The 27,994-nt window shown below is 37.8% G+C and overlaps 4 protein-coding genes across 12 annotated transcripts; 1 reads left to right on the forward strand and 3 right to left on the reverse strand.

Moving 5' to 3' along the window:
* Nucleotides 1–443: 443 nt before the first annotated feature.
* On the reverse strand, nucleotides 444–1,123 carry LOC124155183 (small nuclear ribonucleoprotein Sm D3). The gene is made up of 2 exons (XM_046528899.1): nucleotides 683–1,123; nucleotides 444–586 (listed from the first exon to the last, which is right to left on the reverse strand). Exons 1-2 carry the CDS (start codon nucleotides 996–998, stop codon nucleotides 444–446), a joined length of 459 nt encoding a protein of 152 aa, XP_046384855.1. The 5' UTR covers nucleotides 999–1,123.
* Nucleotides 1,124–1,203: 80 nt separating this feature from the next.
* On the forward strand, nucleotides 1,204–6,387 carry LOC124155836 (protein GUCD1). 2 transcript variants are annotated; one of them, XM_046529973.1, is made up of 7 exons: nucleotides 1,204–1,445; nucleotides 2,074–2,233; nucleotides 2,315–2,441; nucleotides 2,508–2,727; nucleotides 5,250–5,324; nucleotides 5,404–5,512; nucleotides 5,877–6,387. In XM_046529973.1, exons 1-6 carry the CDS (start codon nucleotides 1,415–1,417, stop codon nucleotides 5,496–5,498), a joined length of 708 nt encoding a protein of 235 aa, XP_046385929.1. In that variant the 5' UTR covers nucleotides 1,204–1,414; the 3' UTR covers nucleotides 5,499–5,512; nucleotides 5,877–6,387. The 2 variants fall into 2 exon arrangements, with proteins under 2 accessions (XP_046385929.1, XP_046385928.1); XM_046529972.1 differs by lacking the exon at nucleotides 5,877–6,387 and having other exon boundaries at nucleotides 5,404–5,698.
* Nucleotides 6,388–6,855: 468 nt separating this feature from the next.
* Nucleotides 6,856–12,749, reverse strand: LOC124155838 (3-oxoacyl-[acyl-carrier-protein] reductase FabG-like). Of its 5 annotated transcripts, none has more exons than XM_046529981.1 (7): nucleotides 12,591–12,749; nucleotides 12,265–12,374; nucleotides 12,054–12,193; nucleotides 11,882–11,974; nucleotides 10,129–10,308; nucleotides 8,857–9,027; nucleotides 6,856–7,159 (listed from the first exon to the last, which is right to left on the reverse strand). In XM_046529981.1, exons 2-7 carry the CDS (start codon nucleotides 12,299–12,301, stop codon nucleotides 7,001–7,003), a joined length of 780 nt encoding a protein of 259 aa, XP_046385937.1. In that variant the 5' UTR covers nucleotides 12,302–12,374; nucleotides 12,591–12,749; the 3' UTR covers nucleotides 6,856–7,000. The 5 variants fall into 5 exon arrangements, with proteins under 5 accessions (XP_046385937.1, XP_046385936.1, XP_046385938.1 ...); XM_046529980.1 differs by having other exon boundaries at nucleotides 12,265–12,449; XM_046529982.1 differs by lacking the exon at nucleotides 12,591–12,749 and having other exon boundaries at nucleotides 8,941–9,027; nucleotides 12,265–12,508.
* A 1,059-nt stretch (nucleotides 12,750–13,808) lies between these two features.
* LOC124155837 (3-oxoacyl-[acyl-carrier-protein] reductase FabG-like) lies at nucleotides 13,809–16,979 on the reverse strand. 4 transcript variants are annotated; one of them, XM_046529978.1, is made up of 7 exons: nucleotides 16,899–16,979; nucleotides 16,593–16,742; nucleotides 16,373–16,512; nucleotides 16,197–16,289; nucleotides 15,911–16,090; nucleotides 15,660–15,830; nucleotides 13,809–14,085 (listed from the first exon to the last, which is right to left on the reverse strand). In XM_046529978.1, exons 2-7 carry the CDS (start codon nucleotides 16,627–16,629, stop codon nucleotides 13,927–13,929), a joined length of 780 nt encoding a protein of 259 aa, XP_046385934.1. In that variant the 5' UTR covers nucleotides 16,630–16,742; nucleotides 16,899–16,979; the 3' UTR covers nucleotides 13,809–13,926. The 4 variants fall into 4 exon arrangements, with proteins under 4 accessions (XP_046385934.1, XP_046385932.1, XP_046385933.1 ...); XM_046529976.1 differs by having other exon boundaries at nucleotides 16,814–16,955; XM_046529977.1 differs by having other exon boundaries at nucleotides 16,845–16,950.
* Nucleotides 16,980–27,994: the final 11,015 nt, after the last annotated feature.

Consider the following 27,994-nt stretch of genomic DNA (forward strand, 5'->3'; position numbering starts at 1 on the left):
CATGGTCAATGTTTAGTTATTGCAATACGAAATCCGCACGCAATATTAGTAGTGATTTACTTGTAAGTGGGTACCCATTTAGTTGTATAATAGATGGGCTTATGTAAAGTGAATTAGAATCAACTCCACTACTTCAAAGCAAATCAACTCTTTATTAACATTACGATATAAAAGGCTTTCAACCAAGGCAATGACTCTTCTTACAAATCTTACATCCAATAGTTTCACTCAGACATGAAGGAGGTAAAGTCACCAGCAAATCACATGTTTCCTTTGCTTGCCTTTATTCACCTTAAAAGTAGGTGACTCGGGATACAGAATACATACAAAATGAACATACACTTGAATGTCATCCACAATTTTCATCACTCCTGTCCCTCATTACGAATCACTAAAAGGTTCACTTGTCCACTTATTTTCTCTCAAACAAACATTTACAACCACTAGCGACGACCTCCTCCGCCACCACCTCCACCACCGCCGCCACCACCACCTCCACCGCCTCCTCCACCACCACCTCCGCCTCCACCGCCACCACCTTGTGACCATCCTCCTCTACCACGACCTCGGCCTCTGCCCCGAGCGGCTGTAAATAAGAGACACACAATTTAAAATAAAACAACAGAAAAACAAATGGTTCCATTCTTCATCAATAGTTCGAGGAAGGTAGAGATATGCTTACCTTGTGCCCTTAGAATAGCAGATTTCCCTCTTCCAGCACCGCCGGTGCCTTTCTGGCCTTGTCGCTTGAACATGGGAGCATTCTTAAGCATGTCAGGCAGAATTAAAAATCTTATTTTGGATCCTCTAATGTAAACATTTTCCAGCTGAGCAACCCTCCCATCTCTATATGTGACGGTGATATTTATCATTTGGCAGTTCATGTTGTCCTCGGCCTCAATTAACTTCCCACGATAGACTTCACCGGTGTTGGTTTCACATGTCACAATGTGACCCTCCGCTTCGTGCAGCACTTTTATGGGCACGCCAATGGACATGGTGTGGCCGTTAGAACCGAATTAAAGTCGTAAAGATGCCACGAAACTTCATAAACAGTAAAATTGACGGTTTATGCACAAAACAATACTACAACGTGACGGACGCCAACCAATTCCCGCACCGGCTATTGCAAAGACATCTATCGGCCTTGTTTTGTGCTATTGTGAAATACACGACAAATGACGTCTAAAACCTCCGCGGGCGCATCATGATGTTTATCTTTGGTAATGGAGGTTTTCGACCTTCTGTTTGTGGGGTTTGGGGTCAGTGAAGAAGAAAAAGCAGGGTATTGTTGGTACATGAAGGCGTGAGGAGCAAAATTTATACTAAAATCTCAAACCACGTCAATCCATTCCATAAATCATCTGTTTAGCGTACAGGGCAAGACATTGAATGTTGTATCATTCCTGGGAAAATGGCTGAACAAGGTGTTGAAACAGAGTCAAGTAAGATTTTTTTCCATATTTACGATCTGTGCAGTGCCACATAAGCACGGATTTCGTACTTAAATTTGCATGAAATTGCATGTATGAGAAGAGAATGCAAGGAATGAATCGTCTTGTTCCCAAAAGTCGGTTATATTAGAAAGCTCATTCTTTTTTTCCTAATCTCACGATTAAGAAAGTGTTTTGATTGTTTAATTCAGCTTTGATACCCAAGGTAGTATAAATGATTAATTGTCTCTCTTCGACTCCTTACTTTATACGAATGGCAATGTGGTACTTGTCCAAGGTACAGTTGGGATTGTGGGATTTCATGCATGATTTTACCATCATAGAAGTGGGGATAATTGATAACAAACTTCCAGATGTTTGTTCCGAAGAGGGAAATATATCCTATATATGGATTTATAAAATTACCATGCAAATTTCACCATTATAGCAACCACATAGAATGGATACAAGGTTCTCTCGACAATGTTGTGATTTGTAGGTTGTGTTAATCTTTCGCTAAAAGTTTATGAAAATTTAATTTTGTGCCAAATTTGTATTAATATTAAGAACTCTCTTACACTTTCTCTATTCCACATAAGCAAATTAGGACATCGTAAAGCAACGTTGTTTTGTCTTGTAGGAGTGCCTCCCATCTTTGAAATGCAACTATTCCACCAAAGTCAAAGGTTCAGTTGGGATTGTGGAATTTCATGCGTGATGATGATTTTACCTCCACAAAAGCGGGCCCAATTGTTGACAAACTTCCATGATGTGTGTTCTGAGGAGGGATTTGGAAAAAGGTATTGAATATAATTCTATATTTATTAAGGTTACATTATATTTTTAATGTGTGTTTTAATTTAAGTCTTTTTTAATTGCAGCACATGGACTATTGATTTATGTTACTTGCTTAAGCGCTATGAAATTCAGCATTTATATTGCACTATAACATTAGGAGTTCACCCAGGATACCGTGGCCAGGCCTTCTATGATAAACTCTTGGATAAGGTTGGTTGTGCTTGTTCTATTAATTTTGTGTAGTATTTATCATGTCTAAATGCCCCTCTTTTTTAGGATGAAGATCGAGTTAAACGACGATTTGCTGAGGCAGATAAATATGGTATCCGAGTACGTCAAATGAAAATAACCACAGAGGATATAGTTAGGCATTTAGCTAAATCTGGGCCCATAATACTACTCACCAACAACAATTTACTCAATTGTGAAGTCTGCAAAGGGAACAGACTGGCTATGGAGCTCAGAAATTGTTTTCCTTGGTCCATTTCCTATCATGGTAAGGCTTTTCACTTATAAAAGCAAGCTAGTGCATGCTTATGTATTCATCAGTGGGGGGGGGGGGGGGGCGATTAGGGGACGCATCCCCCCCAAAGCCTCAGAGAAATTTAAAAATTATTTGAAACTATTATGTAGTTTTGTCATGTAATAACTGTATCTGCTTAAAGTTAAATCTTTAGTGACAAAATGGTGTAAAATGTATTTCCAGGTTTGCCATTTTAAAATAATTTTCCTGTACCCCATTGCCTGGGATCTGGGGGGGTTGCCACTCCAGACCATCCCATCCCCCCCAGAGCCTATCCCTAGTTACACTACTGGTATTCATGATCAATGAAATGTTGGAGAGGAATGTTTAACCTCTCTTTACATACTACATCCCATTTCTTAAGTGAGCTAGCACACATAAGAAATGAATGCTTCTCAAGGTGCACTATTTTCATCAAAATCACACTTACATGGTAATTATTTCAAAAATTTCACCTACTGTAAATTTAATGAACAAGTTTACAATGCAATAATACTCTCTTAATGTGCTACATCAGTTCATGAAGTTATGAATCTAATTTCAAATGCATGGCATATCCCTAGCATGCCTAAATTGTCGAACTTGTCCACATTTTTTGACATTAGTGAATTATATGCTTATCCTTTTGCAGCTCACTTTGATCTTTGAGGCCAAGAATGATAGTGCTGTGAAGTTGTACAACTGGGGGGTGAGATTCACTTCCTCACACGCTAGTGAACCTCCCCCCCCATCCCAGTATTTAACAGGGAAATTAGCACGTAGCATACGGATGGCGAGAATTCTAGTCATTTTTTTCCCGACCATTCCGGAGGGATGACGAAGATTGTCGTCATTTAGGCGCGTCAACCTAAACAATTTTAAAGCGTAGAATACGTATTTGTTAGTACGTTTTCAGTTGTTGTTCGTTATTCATAATGAATTAAATCATCATAACGTTTGATTGGGTAAAGTTATATATTCTAAACATTAGCTTTTTAACCATGTTTAAACCGAAGGCATTACGCCCTAATAGGCACATTTCCAGAATCGGCGTTCCTAGGAATTTAAATACCCCGGTACGCAACGTGTTACAAATTTGAAGTTCAGTCACTGGATGAAAATGAAACTTTACTTTTCTAAAAACGTTGCTGATAAAAGTCAAATTTTGGTAGAAGTTATGTCATTCCAGAATCTACCCATGCCTTGTCCCAATATTTTTAATAGGAAGAACTTTGAAAGAATCCACGAGTCCTTGAATTCCTAGCACCCATTCCTAATGGTTGTTACTGCCCAGCATAAATAGTAAAAATTGTCCTTGCCTTTGGCGTTTATGAATTACATTTCTCCCAAGATAAGTAATTATGGGATACTTTATCCTGTATTTTTAGCTGATGTACATTAAAATTAGGGATGAGTCGATTCCAAATGTCGATTCTCGATTCCACCGATTCTTGGGCATGGAATCGTAATCGATCGCCTAAAGTCGATTCCGATTCCAGGAAGATAAATGTTTTGAGCATAGACTATAATCTTGGGGCATAAATGCTGCCACACACCCAAGTGGCCGCTGTGTCAGCCTTGCCCGCGCGGAGGATACGCCCGGCACATGGGTGCTGCGACGAACATACCTAAGCGGCCTCGAAAACATGAAAATGTCGGCAAGAGCGACAAACCGACGATCCCTGAAATAGCGCTTGTTCATGAGCAACTCTCAGAGAATAAATTGGAAACCACGGGATAGGGAAGCAATGCATGCGTTTTTCGTTCTTTTATTAACCGCTGGTCGCGGCAAATCAAATTACATATTACGAATATGAATCACCATCGGAGAATTCATCTGGACCACCAATTTTAACATATAATAGATCGAAATATACTACATATCTATTTTTATTTTCGAATGATACTTGAAGTCTGATGATAATAAAAACGTGCAGAGAGCGAGTTTTCCTGTGAAAAAAAAAAGTTTCTTATAAATACGCGAAGAGAGCGGGTTTTTTTATGTAACTTTTTTTCATAGACTAACACGCATCTGCGTCAATAATAAAAATTTAGACACATTCGCATTTATATAGCCCAGTTTCATCAATGCAACCCTTGAGAAAGTTGATACTTGCTTGGCATAAACCGCCGCGGCCTCCGGGCGGACTCTACAGGTTGCGTTCGCCCGCCACCGCACATCCGCCAGGCTGCTCTGGTATGTATGGATGCAATGAACGCTACATTATTGTGTAGCCACCGCGGCCAATCGAAAATGTAGCCACTGTGGCTATTGTTATTTTATTCCATTCAATTCTTAAATTTTAATGACAGCAAGGCGGGCAGATAAATCAATATCCCACCTATTAGAAGGAATAAGAATCGATGGAATCAGAATTGAGAATCAATTTGAAGGAATTGGAATCGGAATCGAAAAAAAGTGGAATCGACTCATCCCTAATTAAAATGTACATGTTTTTAATTAAGCATAAACTTTTCTTTGTTGCTTCAAAGTTGATAGCTTTTTTATTTTTCAGGTCATTACATAGTTCTGTGTGGGTATGATTATACAAGACAAAAGTTTTCTTACCGAAATCCTGCCTTCAGAAATAGTGAGTGTGTCATAATTAATATATTACCTGTCTTCTGTTTGTATTGTTGTCTAAAATTAATGGAGGATGTTTTTTACAGGGATATGCATTATGTCTTTTGAAATGATGGATGAGGCTAGGAAAAGTTATGGAACAGATGAAGATGCTATATTGATTTACTATAGCTGGTCGTGACCAACATAATTTGAGTGAGGTTCAGAACACTTATTTGTTATAAATTTTATGTTGAACACAAAGTTGAATTTGAAATGAAATCATTCAATGTGCAATTTGTTATGAGACCTATATTTACAATTGTTTTTACCAATTTATAGAATTATTCTCTTTATAGTTATATATGTATTTATAATGAAAAATGAAGTGTCAGTTTTTAATGCATCCTCTTTTCTTTAGCGAAACATCTTAGATACCATTAGACTTTCAATAAATATTCCCCTGATACATAATAAAGTTGTACTAGGTGCAACAACCTTCCTAATTAAGTGGTTGTTAGCTTTTTTGTTGTATGAACTGCAGAAAACCTAAACCCCTTTCTAAATCTGTTCCTTTTAGGTTAACTCCAAAATTGAGCATTATTTATTACTTCAGTTTCGTGAGCATGAGAAAAGTGACTCAACATAGAATTTATTGTGAAAGCAACGAAATGAAGCAGCCAGACTGCAGAAGCTTTCTCCAAAAACAGAAACCAATTACTTCCTTGTGGGACTGTAAAATGATTAGTGCCAAAATTACATGGAGGATAAATCATTTGCCTTGATTGGGATTTAATTCTGAGCTCGTAAATTTGCTGAAGGTTCTCTACTACTTTAACTTTTTGCTTCTTCTATTTCCTTTAATGCTGTTTCATTCCCTTAAGTATTTCAATGTCAAAGACTATATTTTTCCCTGTGGAAAGTTCATTGCTTGACAGTTCAAAGATTTGGGGGTCCATCGAGGAAAGCCCTTACTATTAATTTTACTCACCAAGAAATATATGTAATCAATTGCTATACATAAAAGGTAATCTTATGAAATATGTTTACATCTTGCATTTAAAAATATAATTTACAATGTTAAAGACTTACAAATAGTATTTTTTTAATCGTTTATGGAAATAGTGCCTCTGATTCAGAGTCCTTCCTGATTGTGTCATATTTATAATTATCTGTCTTAAACCCTAGCAATATTATCGGTACAAGACTTAATCACATGTTAAATTGACTACACGTTATGTCATGTAGTATATTTCTGAATTTTTATAAGGGAAAGCTGATTTGAGATATTGCGGGGGAGCCTTTACTTTGAACTAAGAGATAAACAGCATCCTTGATTTTATCTTAATCTGTGAAGATAGTTACATAATTAGCTTTAGATAAAATTATATTGTAATGCCATTATTAGGCAGAGTAAATGGTTTCTCATTAAGGCTTCCATGGGTTGATTTTAAACTATGATCCATATTTCTTGAGGACGGTCAATACGACTATTCAAAATACAGTTCTTATCTCCTGGCTGCCCAATTATTCTTGACTATATATAAATGAAACTATAATTAACTATATAATACTAAAATCCTTTAATTCTCTTTGAAATGAATACACTCCTTACATAATCACTCCTGCATATACAATATGGATGGTTTATTTTTATCTACAATCAGGAAATAAATCAAACACAAAAAATCCAGGGCTAACGTCTTATCGAGGGCACATAATATTTCTGCCACCATCGACTGGTAGAGTTGCACCAGTTATGAAAGAAGCATCATCTGATGCTAAAAATGCAATGACTTTGGCAACCTCTTCCACTGTTCCTGGTCTCCCAAGGGCATGTGTCTCTTTGGAGTGCTCTAGAAACTGCAAGAAAAAGTGAAAGTAATCCTTTTTAACTCTTCAGTAGATAGACTTGCGATGCCGAGAAAATGCAAAACATTTTCCCTTGCGGCATGCCTAATACAATACTAAACAATCCATGCCAGAAGGTAATGTAGGCAGATACCAATGAACTTCAAGAGGGGCTCTGAGAGTTTCCCTGGCCTTTTCTTGCAATTTTCTCATGAGGCATCAAAAATTGCATAATGTAAAATAGCCCATTACACATTAACCTCGAGCCATTAAGCCCGTGGTAAAAGATGCTCGTTTACCTTTTACCACTGGCATTTTGGGAAAAAAGGGGGGACTATATTCAGACATATACAGTAATTAACTGTAGCACACATATATACATTTTTCATTTCTTTCCATATGAAATTTCTGCTTAGAGCAACTAATACTGTAAAACTTCACCTCAGCATGTCTCATTCTGCCTACATTACTCTTCACCATTCCATCTAAAATTACTAAAAGAGAATTCATCCAGTGTGATAAGTATATTTATTGAAAGTTAATTTTAAACCCAAAATGCATAGACATTAAGGTCACCTAATGAATTTAAACAGGAATCTCCATTTATCTATGCTAGGGCTCAGTTCTTTTCATAATACAGCATGGAAAGTCGGTCCTCAAGATAGCTATTTGGTTGATGATTCAGTGTGGAGCAGTAAACCAAAGTTCGTTCACATTGACCCTTAGTTGCCAATAGGGTGGTTTACTATTTTTTTTAATGGCCTAAATCGAAAGATTATTACTCCTGGAGTATGTAATTCACGCTTTTAGATTTTTAAATGACAATATCTATTTATCGCAATTAAATGAAAAGTGAAAATTTTCAAGCACGCGAAAACGCGACAGCTAAGTATGAATGCTAGGAAAAGCCCGTGTGACGTCATTCTGGTTCTGGCTGCCACCGTGTGAGGCCACTTTGGTGTGAGGCTATGAGCACCGCGACGATGCAGGCTGCTAGCAGGTAGCACTCGGTTTAAATTAGGATAATTAATACCCTATCAAAAGTAGGAAATCTTCCGACCATAGGCAATTTTAACAGGTGATTATTAAGACATATTTCCCTGAGCTCTGTGCCTCATGCATGCATTGGTAATCTCAGACGATGTAAAACTCCCATCTACTTGTATAGCATCTAGGTCCCTGTGACGTCACGTGAAGTGGGATTGCATGGCCACCAATCCCGCCATTTTCAAATTTGGTTAAAATTGAGCATTAAAGTTCGTCTAAACTGGGATTTGTAAAACCAAATACATAACTTGTATACTATGAATACACTAATGGTAGGTAACGAATCGCAATCAATGCCTTTGGTTTTCTTTGATGAAGGAAACTACCCTATTGTAGAGTTTACCGTAGCCACAGCACCCATTCATAAGGTTAATGCTGAGGAAATTAGTGATCGCTAACATATGTATTTGAAAAATAGTGATTTTGTTTTTAAATGCACAAGAATCTGAAATGTACGTGAAAATTGAGTGATCGAAGTTTCTCAAAATTTTCTGAAGAACTTCACAGTTTTATTCATGCACATAAGAATATAATTGATAAAATTTTCAATCATACATCATTCACAGAAGCAAATGAAAAATACTGGGGAATGAAAACCTCCTTGGGATAAAATTGAACGAATATAGCTAAAACCAGCTCAGATTCAAAAGCAGTTTTTGTACCTTTTTATGCGATTCCTCATCCATACCCCCACGCCTGTGCAAATTTGTAACAATCACACCAGGATTAACAGCATTCACTCTTACCCCACGTGATGCAACCTCTAATGCCACACAGCGTGTCAAATGGTCCATTGCAGCTTTACTGACGTTGTATCCTACAACTCCTGGAAACTGAAGTATTTTTTGTTGTAGAGTTAGCTGGTCCTTAGTTCAGTATTATGTAATAGTAAAGTTAATTAAAAGGGAATTGAATGCACCTATTTCACTTAGCATAATTTATTTTTTTGGATCAAAGCATCTTGAGGTGCTTTGATCATTAGAGATCACTTTGGAGCATTACATAGTTATCTAAATAAACACTTTTGTAGGGATGTGGTGGTATTTCTGCCTGCGTGCTATTTCTGCCTGGGATAAAATGATAACAATATAACTATGCAAAATATGCACCTACTTTTTAACATCTTAACCAATTTAGTTTCACCAGTGGTGTTAAAAATCATCATGATAGAGTACATTAACTCTATGGAATTCCTACACAAGCAAAACAATGATTTTATGGATTGATTCTTCCATAAAATTATAAAGCTAACTATAAAATGGAAAAATGCCATTTCCACTTTCACCGTGAGGTGAGGCAAAAGTGAGAGGATAGTTTTCATTATGCTTTTAAAGATAGTCATCAAAACCACAGTTGTCATTTTCTGCAGTTGTACGAATTACGTAATATCCTTCGAAAGAAAAATACTTAATATTCCTTAGCTAGGAAAGTACAAGACAGCATAGTATTTGCTACATCTCAACTTGAATGTTGAAATTATGGCATGCTACCTATATCAAATCTTCTTCAAGAAAAATAGGCTAGCTCTCCACCACAAGATGGATGGTTATCTTAATAGAAGTGTAAACAGAAGTTGAGGTCTTAACACACTATTTGCAAAACTATTTATGTCAAAAACCGTAATGTGATTGAAGAGACCTCAGAAATGTCTAGTGATATTTGGTGGAGCTGTAAAGTTATATTTGGAATTTAGAATACTGAATATGAATTTAATAGAACCTTAATTTCATCATTGATAATGTTGGGAACTTGAATTCCCCACATTTAGACAATACAAATACATTTTGCCAATAGATAGTTTAATTCAATGAAGACTTTTTCCTTTTAGAAACAGCAATAAGTTGGCAATGAATACCTAAACATTAATCATGGACCCATAGCTAATGATCTTGCACGTTCGGTGCTTAAAGTAAGTAACTGCCCAGTTTACTTACAGCTCGAAGTCCTGTAACACTAGAGACATTCACTATGTTCCCTTTCGATTGTACCAAATGCGGCAGCGCTAATTTGATTAGGCAAAATGCCGATCTACAGTTGATATCCATCTGCAAGTCATAGTCCTCCAGGGTTTGGTTCTCAATCCCAGAACCTATCAAGATACCAGCCGAATTGACCTGTGGAATTCATGGATAAAAGCATATTGTTTCACATAAGCTGAAGATATCGGAAGTGGTGCTCATATTCAGTTCTTAGATTTATGCTTTAATTAATGCAGCAGATAGATGATAGAGCAGACGGCTGCTGTATCAGCCAAGAAAAAGGAGGGAGTATGAGTGGATCCAGGGGAAAAATGTCATTTAGGAGCATCCAGAAATCCTTGAAGGATTAAAGTCTGGCTATTCCAGATAAGTTGTCCTCCTTATTATCTGCATTGTGAAGCCAAAAGAGAAGTGGTAAAAGAACTGCCATTCACTCCCCTGGTTTCAAATAGTCTACAGTAATCAGGCTGTATGCAGTCAGGTTTATCAATGCTGTAAGATGGGAGCATTTGTGTCAAGAAAATAGGAGCAATTCAGTCGCATGCAATCTTGAACTCGGTATTTCTGATATTGGGCAAAATGTTTTTGCACATGCTCCACCAGGATCACAAGTGAAACAATTCAAATGTAAAATTATATGTGTTGCTGCAATACTGGCCGTTTTTTTGTCTATAAATGTTTTATTGTCCACAAACAGGTTTCTTAAATAATTTTATTTATTTATTTACTATTGACACCTTCTTTGCTGGGTTGAATACTTTTAGATGGTTTATCACACTCCAGTTATTTGGAATAGGGTATTATTTCATTTGTCTACTCTTGGTGAGTGTGTTGTAGCCTATATTTCGTGCTTTACGGAGTGCAATTCATACACATCACTCCATCGGTAGGATGGCTATGGTCCTCTTGGAACTTTTCGCTGAGAGCAGGCTAAAGCCAATGCTGGGCTTCTCTCAACCCTTTCCTCATGACACAAATAATGAGCTTAGCTGTTGACCACCTCCTCCAAATCACCCTACCATACACTTGAAAAACTTTATGTTAAACATTTCCAGTAATAAACGTGCACGTACCCCTCCCCAGATCCTTAAAAAATATGCAAGATTTTTAATACGGTCCATCATCATTACATTCGTTTTGTATTACGAGGTATCCTTGCGTCGTCGAGGTTAGGTCTTTTTATAAACCTATTCACTATTGGGTATGTATATGATAATACTGACTACGCTGTTTTTATGGGGAATAACAAAGTAAATATTTTCATGTTGAATTAAATCTTTTGGGCTATGTCGCCGCGTCAGATTTTGGGTGGCCCCAACGTTTCCCGACCGATGCTGGTCGCTTTCTCAAGGGAATCTGAAGTCATTCACGGTCGCATTCAAGGTCGCTTTCTCAAGGGAATCCAGATTCCCTTGAGAAAGCGACCACCATCGGTCGGGAAACGTTGGGGCCACCCAAAATCTGACGCGGCGACATAGCCCAAAAGTTTTAATTCAACATGACGAGCACCCGCGAAAGTTTTAACGAAGTAAATATTTTCATTCATAAGATGAATCGGTTCCATGAAGTTATGTCAGACACTGTCAATGACACCATTGAGTTGGTAAGGAGGAGGGCGAAATATTCTACGAGATAAGTTTCCTTTGAATATTTTCAACTCCCTACTCAACAATTCAAGTTACAGTGGGAAAAAAGTTGTGCAACCTACCAATACGTCTATCTTGCCAAATCGTTCAATAGCACATTTCACTAAAGAGTCGCGATCATCATCTTTGCATACGTCGCCAACTGAAATGTAAACCTGCGAAAAAATAACGGAAAATTTAAATAAGGTGAATATTTCAACAATAAATACTATTTTACAGCAGAATTTTCATTACCTCTTTCTTACTTAATCCTAATCCTTCGCATTTTTCCTTCACCATATTCAAGTTTCCCTCATTTCGACCACATAGTAACAAACGACATCCGAGTTTCGCAAAATGCAGGGCAGTTCCTTCGCCGATTCCTGAACTTGCACCTGAAACAAGAGTAATGTGTGTTGATATTCGTCATTTTATCATTTAAAGGTAATTTTAGACCCACACTTACCAGTTATAATTGCTACTTTATGCGACAAGTTTACCATTTTGGATATTATTATGTTAAGTCGGTAGGGTCGTAACGTCGGCCAAACGGGAATCGTTTTCAGATGCTCTTCACTGAAATGGTTCCAGGTTTACATCGTTCGTTTCATTTAGGAACAATTATCTCTCCTGCTTCTGAACTTTATTGCTCTAAAGAAGAAAGGTTAGCATGGGTTAGCATAGCACAACTACGAAACTTAACTAAAAAAACATCGCAACATCGAATTTGTAGTCCGTGTTTTGAATGTGATAAGAATATTAAATATAAGCATATAAGTCAGGAAAACTCACTGAAGAGCGATTCTCTTGCAGTTTCTTAGGGAGCGAAATTATTAACTTTTAACGTGTAGCGTCTTCCTCAAAAATAGTTTAAAATTTGTCGTGGCTGGTTTTCAGTCAGTTTGCGACACACACGAGACGTCTTCTGCGTCACGCAGAGATCGCTATCGGCGAGGATCCGCGCGGGAGTTTAGTTCGATGAATTAGTAAGTTACTAGAATATTTTCACCTGAGCTTGTCACTCTCTTTAGAATATGCCTTCCATATTAGAATTTTACCTGTTGTATATAACGCCGAGAACATCCAATAATATTTTAAAGTAATTATTCTTTGTCGTTGAGCATTATTTCCAATTTATATGTTCATTGACCAGTATATGTGACATGCGTTATTGAACTATGTTTACTACCGAAGTATCTAAGGTTTTCCCGGCGAATAGACCAGAGGAAGAGTTCTCGGGTTTCCAGCCGGGTCCAAGGGTTTTTCTGCACCGACGTTTCGAAGGCCATCTGCCATCGTCTTCAGGGTGAACCCTGAACCCGGCTGGAAACCCGAGACCTCTTCATCCTATGTTTACTATCGATTAAAGAAACAATATCGACACCCTACATTATGACCTGAAATCTGCGACCGATTTAGGTAACCATTTCTTCTATCAAATCGAATTTTGAGTTAATAGGTTAGCATTGTAAAACATGTGAGGATCAGTGTCTAGACCACAGATCAGTAATAATCATCACCTCATTCCCTGGTGCGACAGATGTGAAGTTTATTAAAGATATCTGTCTGCATGGTAGGAGAAGCTGAATCTCCATGACTATGTATGCTCATGTACATAATACAAGGGAATGAAATCAGTGAGTTCCAAGATTATGTACTTCCATTTCAAGCACATTGACGTCCGAATTCCAACGCTGAGTAGGTACCGTAATCCCCCTATATTTTATGCTGACGGGGTATATTTTCTACCCACAGATCTTGGTTATAATAGTAAAAAATGCTATTGTTTCGATTATTATGGCAGATCTGAGTGCTGCACCAATGCCTTATTTAGCGAATTCTGTGCATTGAAACAGTTATTCCTTCCTTTAAATATTCAAAACTCCTATCAAGTCAAGATGGAGATGACTGTGCCAAACGTAAGTTTTTCTCATAAAGTTACTACAGGGTGTAGGTAATTGAGGAACCTTACAGGGCTTGAGTGTTTGAATATTCATTTAAGGTCATAGCTTATTATTCTTAAAAGACTTTTATTTTAGCTTAATAGTTGAAAATATAAGTTTAAAAATAGGAAGGCATTAAAGACCAGTGAAGAAGAACTTCAATTTTATCCTGAAGAAATTCAATATTATCTTGGGCACATAATATTTCTTCCACCGTCAACTGGAAGGGTATGCCCAGTAATATAAGAGGCATCATCAGAAGCTAAGAATGCAATAGCTCGGGCCACTTCTTCCACTGTCCCAGGTCGTCCAAGGGCATGAGTTTCTTTTGAATGCTCTAAAAACTAAAAGAAAAAAAATATTATGTATTCAGGCGTGACCAAAGTTGGAAAAAAAATAAAAATGTTAATACTCACTCCATTACAAATATTCATCACATCATTTCTGTATTCAAATTCTAGTTTAGGTCCCCTGTGTGAATTTAATTGAAGTAAGCAAAGCGATACCTCCTCTGCAAAATGCTCAACAATAGCCCATTGGATCAAATCCGCTCATCTAAGTAGCCCAACAATACAAATCCACTCCGCTGGCAGTGTCCGGAACATAAACACTCACCTCCAATCTTGGAGAATAGGACATGAGCGTTTATGCTCTGGACACTGCCAGCTGAGCTGATTTGTATTGTAGGGCTACTATAGATGAGCGGATTTGATTCGGTGGGCGATTGTTGAGCGTTTTTGCAGTGGAGGTATTGAAAGATGGTGCTGAGATTGATAAAGACATTCTTTGCCCAGAAATGAAGACAACAATTTGGATACAGAAATGTTACTCATTTTATGATTATCTGTAAGAGCTATGGGTGATAAATGAGCACACGTAGGAAGACTGATAGGAAGGAGAAGGAAAATATCCATTACGATAGTGCCAGGTTGGATCTGCAAGGATATGCATATCTGCATGTTCTGTAAAGTTGCTATACCTAAAAAGGGCCAATGCTCATTCATGAAAGAAACACCCAACTCTCTTGAGTAAAATAATGGTCATGAAAAGAGGGCAAAACAATTCCTAAAATCTATTAGTAGTGCAGTCAAATTGACTTAGATAATGCTATTAAATTCCTAGTCCAAGGAGTAAGGATCGTGATTAAAGTAGAATATCTGGTCAGCAATATGTTATCTAAAATTTAGCATTATATTTTACTCTGAGGGATATTCTAATCTAATTAGATAGTTTGTAAGTTTGCGAAGTAGAAAGTACATCCGAATCCAGAGTGATTCACCAGAGGGTCACTCCTCAGTGAACATTTTGATCAAAACATAATTTGATTATATAAATTAATATTTCCGGTTTCATTTCTTTGCCATAAAGCCTCATGAATCACACAAGGGATGAAAATTCCACTAGGCACTTCCCTGTTTCCAACATTGAAGCCATTACGGGCACCATTTTTTTGCCAATCATTAAAAAAATCTTCAACAGCAATTCGAACATCACATTTAGCTTTCAATGGAATGACAGTAATAAATATGACAGAATGAAATCTATTGCTGGACACATCACTCAGAGGGACAGAGAAATGATTTTGTGATTCAGGCTTTAGATACATTCATAATGAGGAAGTTTACATTCTCAATTTGTAATGCTGAGTTTCATCTCCACCATTGTGTTGGGTGTTTCAAATTAAATTGTGAAGACTAACAGGATTTTTTAATAAAATTGGGAAAAATGACTAATTTTACTCTCCAAGATCTTCAAAGTTATCCATCTCCTTGGAAAATCTAGATAAGGGTCCTGCTATTATGCTGTTTCAATGGTGTTATTGCTCCTGAGCAATTAAAGAATGGAGATATTATGTACCATTTTTTTAAACTGATTACCATGAAAAGCAGAATTACATTATAATTAAGTCCTATATTACCTTAGCGTAATCTGCTTCACTCATTCCTGCTCTTTTATGGCATTCTGTGATTATTACTCCTGGGTTGACAGCATTGACTCTGACACCCCGCGATGCTACCTCTAAAGCCACACTTCGGGTTAAGTGATCAACTGCTGCTTTACTCATGTTGTACGCCACCACTCCAGGGAACTGAAGAAATCAATCATAATATTGTTCAGAGTTACAAACATGACACAGATTCCATTGTGGGTGACCATTGCGACACTTACTGATCTCATCCCAGTCACGCTGGAGACGTTAACAATATTTCCCTTGGACTCAAGGAGATGTGGCACTGCTAATTTGGTTAAAATAAAGACCGAACGGACATTCACATCCATTTGCCGATCATAATCCTGTAACGTGACTTTTTCTATACCTCCGGAGACCAAAATACCAGCCGAATTAACCTATTAATATAAATGAAGTGAGAAGGAAAAATTATCTCAAAATTGAGATAGCTTAGCATTTGATTAAAAGTAATTCACGAATCAGTACAAGTACACGGATACAAACCAAGACGTCAATCCTTCCAAATTTTTCAATTGCATGATTTATCAAAGCTTGACAAAAATTTTCATTTGTGACATCTCCAACTGAAATGATCACCTGCGATGAAATAAAAGTAAGCGATATATATTAATTTTAAGTGTGCGACTTACGATGCAGAGGGGTAAATGTACTTAGTATACTTTATCATCTGCAAGTCCTTTTCCGATGCATTGGCTGCGAACAGCCGTTAAATTTTCTTCATTTCTCCCACAAAGAACGAGTTGACATCCAAGAGAAGCGAAATGCAAGGCAGTCCCGGCACCAATTCCGGAACTAGCACCTGACAATGAGAGTAAAAGATAGCTTTACACATTATATTTGGAATATCGGTCCGCAATCAGCTCTGGGTGTCCCACTCACCGGTTATAATGACAACTTTGTCTTTGAGGCTGCTCATGTTAAATCTCTTGCTCGCGCTAATCTTCGCACCAATTCACCTTGAAATCACCAAATACCGGGCGTGAAATTGAACGTATCCAAATGACTGTGCGCAGATCGTATTCCTGTCACCTGTTGTAATCACGAATGTGGGTGTAATTCACAATCAAGGATAATGGAATTCTAAATTTAAAAATGCATACGATTATCTCTATTCGGGAACAAGTTCGTGACTTTGCTATCTATTTCTCTTTAAGATTAAGATGAAATCCTTCGCCGTGTCGTAACCTCCTTCGCAATTTCCTCAATCGCACCACTCCGATGATTCTCTCGAACAGCTGATGTCTCTCAGTTACGTAATATTATTTGAATGGACGAAATTAATCGATTGTTTGGTCGCGATTCTGTCGATTCATGGAATCGATAGTTGCACCTCGAACTGGGAAAGAAGTCGGCGGGACACGTCGTATTTGAATTTCTCCGAAGAACAAGGCACTGGGCAAGGTTCTTAGACTGTTAATAATTAACAACTTCTTGAGTCTTATTATTTATACCTTCTTCAAAATGAACCTTGACGGTGGAGTTAAATTTCTACAACATACTTATGATCGACCTAATAGCTGATATGCATTAGTGTAAGTTTTTGTTTCATTAAAATTATCGAATTTGTTTCCTGCGGTGCTGCTTGGTGCCATGAAACATTTTTCTTTTAGTATTTTTGGCCAAATGCTACAGTGGAAACTTTCTGTGGGATTTAAGATGGAGAAGAGTCCTCTGATTCGAAGCGGGCAATGATGCTGTTTTGATAACGGCGCGCCGCGGCGGGGTTCATTTTCCATTTCTAGAAATTATTTTACCGTCCAATTCTTATTTCTCTCAGCATAATGTTGAAGTTAGTTCCGTTTCATCTGTATGATTTATTGCTTAACAGATGATCTCATTGAATTCCTATTACGAATGATTTGAAAATGGTAATAACGGTAAATTTGCTATTCTTTTCACTAAATATATGCTTATTTTTTTCTTCCCATTGAAGTAAAGGATTTCAATGCCCTCTTGCATAATTTTCTTTATCTTATATGTTTTCAAATCCCGGCGAGGAATGAAAACGAGCATAATTTCTATTTCAAAAGTGGCGGAACTGTAATTTTTTGAAGCAACTTATTCGTTTTTTTTCGTATTTCCTCCCAGCCATTTTAATCTAAGTCAAAATTATATTGCGGAAGTAGCAAAGAAAACAGTTACTTTGAGAGTTACGGGAAGGAAGTGTGGACACGGAATTATCTCGCACACCCTCCCATTTCATCACTTACATTATAGCACCTGAATACACGAATTTATCTTTTTTTAAATCTTAACATTATTATTTTCATAAATCGGCATTCAATTTAAAATTCGGCTGAGTACCCAGCTAGCAGGTAGCACTTGCCTTAAATTAGGATTATTAAGAGGTGTTTCCCTGAGCTCTGTGTCACATGCATGCATTGATAATCTCAGACGATTTAAAACTCCTATCTCATACCTATTAGCTTTACCGGTTATTCCACGATAGATCATTATTGAGTCTAACTCCTAAAAGTAGGAAGTATGCATGCAATGGTAATCTCAGACGATGTAAAACTCCTATCTACTCGTATATAAACTAGGTCCCTGCGACGTCACGTGGATTGGCATCGCATGGGCGCCAATCTGGCCTTTTTCAAATAAGGTTAAAATTGACCATTAACATTCGTCTAAACTGGGAATTCTAAAACCAAATAATTTTTATATTATGATTACACTAATGGTCGGTAACGAATCGCAATCAATGCCTTTCGTTTCCTCTGACGAAGGAAACTACCCTATTATCCCGATTGTCCACTGTATGGAGTCCCATTTAGAAGCTGCAAACGCAACCCTTGGTATTAGTTTTACTCTAAAAAGATTGATCGGAGAAAAAAATTGAAAAAAAGGGAAAAATTGAATAGATAAGCCAGAGGTTTGGTAATATCGTAGGAGTAGCCACCTCCGTGTCATTTTTGAAAGGAAATGTTTTATTTCCTAAATTAAATCTATTATTTCTTCTAGAAAATGGCCCAGTAGTGCTTAAACCGGTCGAATTGTTCCAAATAGTGTGTGGAATAGGCAATGTGATCCACGTATTTAATTAAATTAGCAAATTCCACAAAAAAAGCTCGCATGCATTTAAAGATATTTATCAGAAGACTCATTCATAGTGAACTGTATGGTGAATAATGCTGAAAAAAGGAATCTTTTCCATTATTTATATTTTCTGAGGAGAGTCGTCCCTCGACTCTTCCGCGATGTGAGAGAAATGTAGGAATGCTTGCTTGCTTCGAAATGATATTAGTAAGGAGTCCTTTTTCGAAACAGCATAAGAAGTTACATTGAGGAAGTTGAATATCCAGTTGTCCTTTGGGGGTTGAAGTGGAGAAGGGAGTTTCATCGTTGCCTGAGACGTGGCACTACATTAGTTATGGCTGAAGCGATTCTATTGTTCTTATCGTGGATTTGATGGTTGATGCTCGTAAAATTTTTAGTGGCAGTATAAATTGTCCTTCAGCGCTATCTGCCCGTTCAGAATTTTACGAACGTGTGCTGTCTTCGAGGGAGCCGTCAGTAAAACTCAGTCAATTTTCCTCCAAAAATCATAAAAAATCTTCTCTAATATACACAACTATGGATATGGCTCAATTAGATTTTCAGAAAAGTCTCTCAATGGTATGTGTTTTCAATGTTTGCTAGCTGTTGTATTTGCGCCCGAATTCATTCTTTAATTCTATTCTCCTCTTATTGCCTGTTTACACGGTACATTAACATGTACGGGTTGATGTCTAAATGTATGAACGCGAGAATGAATGCCAAAATGCACCTTGTAACCACCCAACTTGTGTGAATGCATGCACAGAAAATAGAACCTGTTCTCATTTGGTTTATGCATTCGTACATGTTCTGTTCCGGTCCACAAAAATCATTCGCGCAAACGTACATTAACTCGTACGTGTTAATGTATCGTGTAAACAGGCCTTTACCCTCTTCTTAATATCTTGAAAGCCTGTTATCCTTCGCAATTCCACTTGCCAAACAGTATTCGTTCGACTGCTGTCTTCGACTACTCCTAGCTCTTATGGTGTGGTTAAGTATTTGGAAGAGAGGTCCAATAACTGAGATCATTGGCGTTATAGGAAATGGTTGGGAATGAATGGTAGAGAGACGCCAGAGTCAGCCTGCCCTGAGCCACGAAATGCTCCCAGGGCAAAAAGACTTATAGCCCCTTGCGACGGATGGAGTGCTGAGCTGGAAGTGCCCTCCATATATAGCATTCCAGCAGGGACAGGGCAGTCTCTGAAAAAAATCTTCGCCACCGATAGAATGCGAACCCGGACTCGCAGGGTGGGAAGCCAAAACTATGCACTGCACCAGCCCGACCCCTACCCTTTCAGCTGTTATCATAATCTCGTATACGGCATCTACTCTCACTCATCCATATCTCTCCTTGAAGTGCCTTCTTATATCGGCCATTTGGGGCACTCTTGTCTTCCTTTATGTCCATTTCACTTTACCTACCTCATCCCCATTCACTTTTGGAATGCCGTTTTCATCTTCTTTTCGTATTATCTGCTTCCTTACCTTCGATCTCTCCTACGTTGCCACACCCAAGTTCTTAACCAAGCTTTTTCTAACTCTTTTCTACTAGTCACTCGTCAGTATACCTGCATAGCAACAATCCGGGCGTGGTGTTAGATTTAACCCCAAAATTTTCAATCCATTTATTTTGTATCCCAAAATTTTCAAGCGAGTTGGTTAAAATGAAACGTCAATGACAATTTAACTATGCATGCAATCACTATGTGATGGAAAAATGCTCTGGAAAGCTTACAGTATAAGCCTTGGGAGGGTTCAGTGAGAAGTTTTACCCCAGTCTTTCGCTTGGTCTTGCCTCAGTCACAAGTTTTGCGCTCTCCGAGTCGGCATCTTCCCTTACTTGTACCACTTGAGTACAATATTAATCTCAAACGAGCAGCCTTCCTTTCGTATCTCCCGATATTCTTTTGGTAATTTCGTGAAGCTTACCATCTACTATTTTGTGGTATTTACTTCGCTTTTCACGTTTTAATTTCTCTTTCATCGACCAAACCGTCCGTCGGGGGCGATCCGATGATATGGCGTAAATTTTTGCATCGAATGTTTTTTTTCCGTTTAAAAATATTTTTTCGAGTCAAGTTTCTCGGTTAGTTGACTTTTACTTATACCAGTACATTTTTTTACATAAAGTGACCATGATTTTGATGAGTAATCATCATCATCTGGAGTAAATTATTGTGTATTTATCTTATTATTGTAACCTAGTTGCCTAACCGAGGAAGAGATGAATTTTGAAACGGACGCCAGAATATGGGAAAAGGACGGCGGAGTGATTTTAAAATTAATTTTAAAATCACTCCTATGGCAGTTTATATTTGTTTGTGTACAGTACAGTAAGTGTTTACAAAAAGTACTTTTTTCATCTTCTTGTTATTTCTGACAGCACTTAAATGTTCTTTATTTCTGACATCGAATATTCTTCCTTTCTACCCCACGTATATACCATTGCAATCGCTGCATTTGCACTAGTACACTCCACATCCGTCTTATTGATGTATTTGATCCTAACATTTTACAAGCAGTCTTCTTTAAGTGGCATTAGGTTTAAAAGCCATGCGGAATTTGTCTCTGATGAGCCATTTTCAGAGAAACTGCATCGAGGTACCTCACTGCAGTGCACCACTGCTTCTTTTTTGTTCTCTTCCGCCGAAAACATTTGGTCGGCCTATCATCTCTGTTTATTGAGTATCAATTTGTGTATTAAATTTTGGGAATATCCGTTGGCTGAAGCAATGTGTTTGATAGCATTGGCGGATGTAGGGGGGGGGGGGGCGGATGTAGGGTAGGGCACGGGAGCACGTGCCCCCCAGACGCTTGAAAAATTGACAAGGTTTTTAAGACGGTTATCATTACGTTCTTTTTGTTTTGTGTATAACAGAGCCTCTGTCATTTAAGACTTAAACACAAGTCAAGAAGGAAGATTTTACGGTCATTGGTCATTAGCTAATATGCGCTCGAAAAAATAGCATCGCTCAAGTAGGAAAGGGACTCAAAAACTGTCGTTATTATTTATGTAACTTATTAATATTTTCATATTAATAACTTTCATATTAGAATAAAGAGAACAATTCGTAAAGTAATTGTCGTATGTAGTTTTTAATCTCAATCATGAGAAGACCGTTGCCCTCCAGACCCTTGTGCCCCCCAGAAAAAAAACCTGGATGCGCCCTTGTTAGATAGTGATGATTTCTGGGATACCACACAGTTAAGAACGATTTAGTGAATTTAAAAAAAAATCATTTTGAGATTTTAGAAATCATGCTTACGCTGGAAATTGTTATATTTAGTCAAGAGTAAAATGTGGATTGTGGCTACCCTGTCGTTCGGATTTTTATTGCTCGGACAGCAAGCGTGATGTAGGAGTGAAATTCCATGATTCGAGTTTTTATTAAAAACTTTGTAACTTTTCGTATGCTCATGCATTATGATGCTGTATGTCCTGATCTAAGATAATAGGGTAGTTTCCTTCATCAAAGAAAACGAAAGGCATTGATTGCGATTCGCTACCCACCATTACTGTATTCATAATATACAAATTATTTCGTTTTAGAAATACCGGTTTAGACGAATGGCAATGGTCCATATTTATCCTCATTTGAAAAGGGCCAGATTGGCGCCCATGCGATGCCACTCCACGTGACGTCACAGGGACCTAGTTTCTATACGAGAAGATAGGAGTTATACATCGTCTGAGGTTACCAATGCATGCATGAGGCGCAGAGCTCAGGGAAACATGTCTTAATAATCACTTATTAAAACTGGCTAAGGTCGGAAAGTTTTCTTCATTTGATAAGGTATTAATAATCCTTATTTAAGCCAAGCGCTACCAGCCAGCAGGGTACTCAGCTACTACGGCTGCTGCGCTGATACGACGCAGGCTGCTAGGGTGCTAGCAGCCTGCGTCGTATCAGCGCTCAACTCGCCTCAAGGTCACCTCACAGGGCGGCAGCGGGAACCAGAAATACGTCACACGGAGAGAGATTTCCCGGCATTCATGCTTCGCGTCGCGTTTTCGCGCGCTTGAAAATTTTCACTTTTCATTTAATCGCGAAAAATAGATATTGTCATTTAAAAATCTAAAAGCCTGAAATACGTACTCCAGGAGTAATAATCTTTCGATTTAGGCAATAAAAAAATAATAGGAAACCACCCTATTGTCATACGATTATGGAACAGTGTTACAAAGGATGTAAAAGATTCTGTCTCTTTGTCTTTTTTCCAGCAAAGATTTTTTCGTTTACTGCTATCCCTTGAAAGTGTAGTGGGGTAACTATGGGGGAACGGGAGCGAGGGGATTGATCCCCCCCACAAAGCCTCAGACAAATAAAAAAATTATTTCAAGCTATTGTATATTTTTTACTTATAGTAACTGAATTTGCTTAAAATTAGATTTTAAGCATCAAAATGATGTAAAATGTATTTCCTGGCATATCATTTTTCAAAAATTTCCCGGAACCCCCGTTACCTGGGGGGTCCCCCTCCCATGCCCCTTCATCCCCCCAAAGCATACTCCTAGTGACGCCACTGTTAAAGTGTATAACCTCTTTTGCTACTTCTTCAGTTTTATATTTTCATATTATATTCATTGTAATATATCCCTTTATCCTGGTATTTTCCCATTGCGAATTCTTTAATTTGTGTATTTTGAGCTCCATCGTATGGTACCCCAAATATTCTAAATGGACAATGTCCAAGAACAATAAACCTAATAATTATTATGATATTCGGTGCTTTATGACTTTTCGATAAATAAATTGATGGTCATTTAACATTAATATCATTCCGGCAGAAAAACCTTAAGGCTGGAAGTCAAAATCAGTCTTTAGTGAAAGGTCTCTCGTTTGTAGGAATTGTCGAGAGCCAATGGGGATCAGGGGAAGTTCATTAAATTCCAAAAGCCGGCTTAGAGAAACTTTCAGTCAGCCTTCTAGAAACTAATTATGACAGAGTTGGACGGAAAAAATGAAGGTTTATAAGTGGAGGGTCTTTTGATTAGGCGGGGTGACTTATTATTGCAAATGCCTTTGTGCCCAGTTAATCCCGTTGTACGTTGGATCGTGTAGGTAGATGTTCTTTTTGCTCATCGGGAATACATAATTACAAATATATGTTGTGGACCGTCTGTATCGCTATGCTATTTTATTTTTCCGTTTCTTGTCGCTTTAATAGGTATTGCATGCCACTGAAAACAATGGTTAGGTGGGTAGCTGATGCATCGTATGTAAGTGGGAATTGAAATTATGTATTATCATCATTACCCTCGAGAAGTCAAACTAGTTTTGACTTTTTAATTCGGTAGTTTTGAAAATTATTTGGATGCTACATGAGATAAAGTAGGAACTGAAGAAACCGCACGATTTCACTTGAGCTGTTGATTATGCCCCTATTGGATCCATCGACGTAATGCCCATCAATGGCGCCGCGAGGGGGGGGGGGGGGGGTTTGGGGGATAAAACCCTCCCAGAGCTCAGAGAAATTTTAAGTTTAATCCATTTTACTTATTTGGATTGATATTACTAATATAATAGTGTAAGGATTAATAAAATATACCTCAGAAAGCCGTAAAACTCGCAATTTTAAACCATTTAACTTAAAATTCCGCAGTTTATTAACCTCGCACCTATCGCTTATCCTGGTGGGTATTCCATACCCCCATACACACCGGTATTAGTTGCACCTAAACCCCCCTCCCAACCAGCCTTAACTCCTAGCTGTGCCCCTGATGCCCATCATGCCTGCAGCTAAAGGAAAGAGAATGCTTAATTCTCCGAAGTATTCGTGACTGCATATCTAATTGAGGCTTATTTATTTGTGATAGCTTCTTTTAATTATGGAGGTAAATTAGTTAATTTTCGTGATATGAGGCATTTAAATGAATATAATTTCTTTCCACGCTCTGCTAATGATCATTCAAATTCCACAATGAGGCGATTCGTTTATTTCTTGTTATCTCGTTCGCCAAAAAGATTTGCTTTGTTTATAGTTTTTTTGATCGCAACATTAATTTATATGACATCATTACCGTCATTTCTCTTCCGTATCAAATACTTTCCCCTTTGATTTTCCTCTGATAATTTGGAGTAAAATTTATATTTTTTAATAAATATTCTATCAGTAGATTTTTGTCAAGGGAATAAGATGGTTGACATTTTTTCGCATAATAATATTACGATCAAAAATATCACTCGAATACCCTGACGGCAGAATTGCAGATTCGGAAAGGAAAATATGATTGATCTTCGTCTCCTCAAGAACCTCTCAATCCGGATTTCCCATTCATCGATTAATGAAACAAGATATGGCGATCACTTTTTCCTCGCCACGAAAACAAACTTTGCTCTCATGGTGTCGGAAGGAAATCAGTGTCATCAATGAACGCGCACGACGCTCCAATTTCAACTGTTCCATGGTTCCATCGTCACCAAAGCGTTCTCATTTCCTCCGACCCTTGAAATCGCTAATCGCGGCAGTTATTTCCACACCGTTCATGGACATATGAGAACGGCAGGACGGGACGCCACGCTGTGCTCTGTTTGCTTATGTAATGACGCGGACGTAGAATCACATAGGTGTTTTAGCAGTACGCCCACTCTCAGGGTGTTTTGCTCGTCAATTTAGTGCGGCAAAAATGTCGATTCCAACGGCGGATTTTAAAGAGGACCACCACGCTTCTTAGTGAACGAATCCATGCCATCCCGTTGCAAACATTTGGAAAAAGAATTGCTTAATATGTCTTTGAATTTTTAAAGCAAACTCCTATCATTCTGAAGTAGCCTAATGTTCTGTGCATTTTTAATCATCGTAGGCTCCGTGGAATTTTTACATAATCTCGATCAACGCCAAATGATGGATTGAAGAGGACGCATCTCTCCCACTCCACAGATCTTTCCTCGCGACGAATAATTTAAAGTTTACGATTATCAAATTTATATTTTAGTTGTCACTGACACGCCGTTGTTTATATTTCATTTGCAGTAATAACAATTATAATTGGTGTGTTTGGAAATTGAATGATACCATTTATCGTCTTGAATTTTCCGGGCGTATAATATAGACCCTTTTCAACGCAATCCTTAAATTTGAAAAACATATTCGCGAAAGTATGTATTTCTCGGATGATTTTTTTTTAAACACGCAGGTATTGGCGGAGTTCTACTATATATTTCCTAAACATTTACTAGTTCATGCGTTTGAGGTGAGCAATCCGTCGCGAAATAAGAGGAAATACGTCCGGTTGAGAGGGTGTTGTACGTCCTCTTTGCTCTACGTGATGATGCGTCAATATATGATGTAACAAATTGAAACTTTGTTTTACTTTGGTAAGGGAGATATTTTTTCCCAAAATGTGTTCATTTGAATGGAATATTTGAATTTACCAGAATCTTCAACAAATGTACTTTTTATCTCGCTCACTCAGACATCGTTATTGGCGACACTTTTAATGTGATTTCATTCATTCTTGAAAACTCATTATCGTCTTCTATGAACTACTTTTTTCGATATAGTGGTTTCGGGCCTAATGCGGTGGAATTCTAACATATCTATTTGTAAATTTAAGTGCTGAATGAAGTTAGCGCCTCTTCACTAGTATACATCCCAAGTTTTTTATGTCAATTGTTATACGCTACATAAGCTCAGTACATCCGCTGAAATTAAGTACTCCCGCTATGTGTTAAATACAATTGTTTCCTTCCGTCAAGTTGACTTTATTTTTCGTTCGCTAACTTCAAAATATAAGTTGCTGGAAAATTTGCTCAAACACTTAAATTTTTTATTCACAAAATTCAAGTATTTGTGGAAAATTGCCGGACAATTTAAATTCATTAATACTCTTTTCAAGAATTATGTATGTATACTGTTCATCCTAACATACGAGGGAAAAAATTATAAGCATAAAAATATGACTGCGATTGATGTATATTTCTTTTTGTTTAATATTACGCGATAAAAATGTTTTCATCGATACGCAGAAGTTTTGAATAAGTGATTGGAACTAGGGCTACTTAAATGCATTGCGTAAGCACTCTTTGGGGGTGGGTTTTAAAGAGTTTGCTTACTTTTGGGGTAAGGAAAATTGCTTTCATGGGGGAAAGGTCAAAAATGTATTACTATAGAACGCTTCTTAGTGAACGAATCCATGCCTTCCCGTTGCAAACCTTCGGAAGAAGAAGCTCTTCTGGGAACGATTTTTGTATTTTACGATTTTTCTAGTCGTTGCTACTCTTTGGGGTGGGTTTTAAAGAGTTTGCTTACTTTTGGGGCAAGGGAAATGCTTAATTTTGCTTACATGGGGTAGAGGTCAACAATGTAATACTTTAGAACGCTTGTGAGTGAACGGATTCATGACATCCTATTAGGGAAAGAGGCTCTTCTGGGAACGATTTTTGTATATGACGATTTTTATAGTCGTTGCCACCAATTTCGCTGCGCTGAGCAGCTTTAATTCAAAAAGTTCGGTTGCTTTAGTACCGCTAAATTTGCTTCGCCTCCAATTGGTTTGACCTACGGAAGCTTTGAGCCATCCCCCTTCTCCGTAAGCCATTATCTCATGGTCATGGTGGACGTTTCCCATTTCGTCGAAATGCGTGCCTGACCCCCTCTGTAATGGGCTTCATGTACTTGAATCGTATGCGAGCATTGAGGAAGTGGACAAGCATTGTAAATATTAAGGTAGATATCGAGAAGTGTGTGAACATTTCTCTCTCTGAAGTGTTTGCATTTCATCTCGAGCGTGCACTCACATGAATGAGAATGTTGTTAGCGCAGGAGGTTATCGTTCAAGTTCATAAGCATTAGATCCGCAAAATAATATTTTTTCCAATGCCTTCTCTTTTGTAATTGTCATTTATCTTATTTTTGATGCCCATTTTGCCTTCCTTAATTCCAATGACAAATTTCCAAATTTTCCTATCCCAAAGCACAAACCACCTTTTGGTGATATCTTCTCGGGTTTTCCACCGGATGAGCTGCTTGTAGGCAGACGTTTCGATAGCTACCTCTGCGTACAAGAAACTCACCCGATGAAAAATCCGAGATGATTTCACCTGTATCATGCGCCGGGAAAGAACAAAATCATATATAAACCTCCTTTTTATTTAAAATTTGTTTTTAGTCAGATTATATGCACCGTTTATCTTGCGAAGGATTCTGTTTTCAGGGCAATGGTAAATTGCGAAAAAAAATCTTTGCGTTCAACGGGAAGTACCTCTTGGCTTAAAATAGGCTAAATTCTTATACGC

Source organism: Ischnura elegans, chromosome 3 (assembly GCF_921293095.1).
Source record: "Ischnura elegans chromosome 3, ioIscEleg1.1, whole genome shotgun sequence".
Classification (NCBI taxonomy): domain Eukaryota; kingdom Metazoa; phylum Arthropoda; class Insecta; order Odonata; family Coenagrionidae; genus Ischnura; species Ischnura elegans.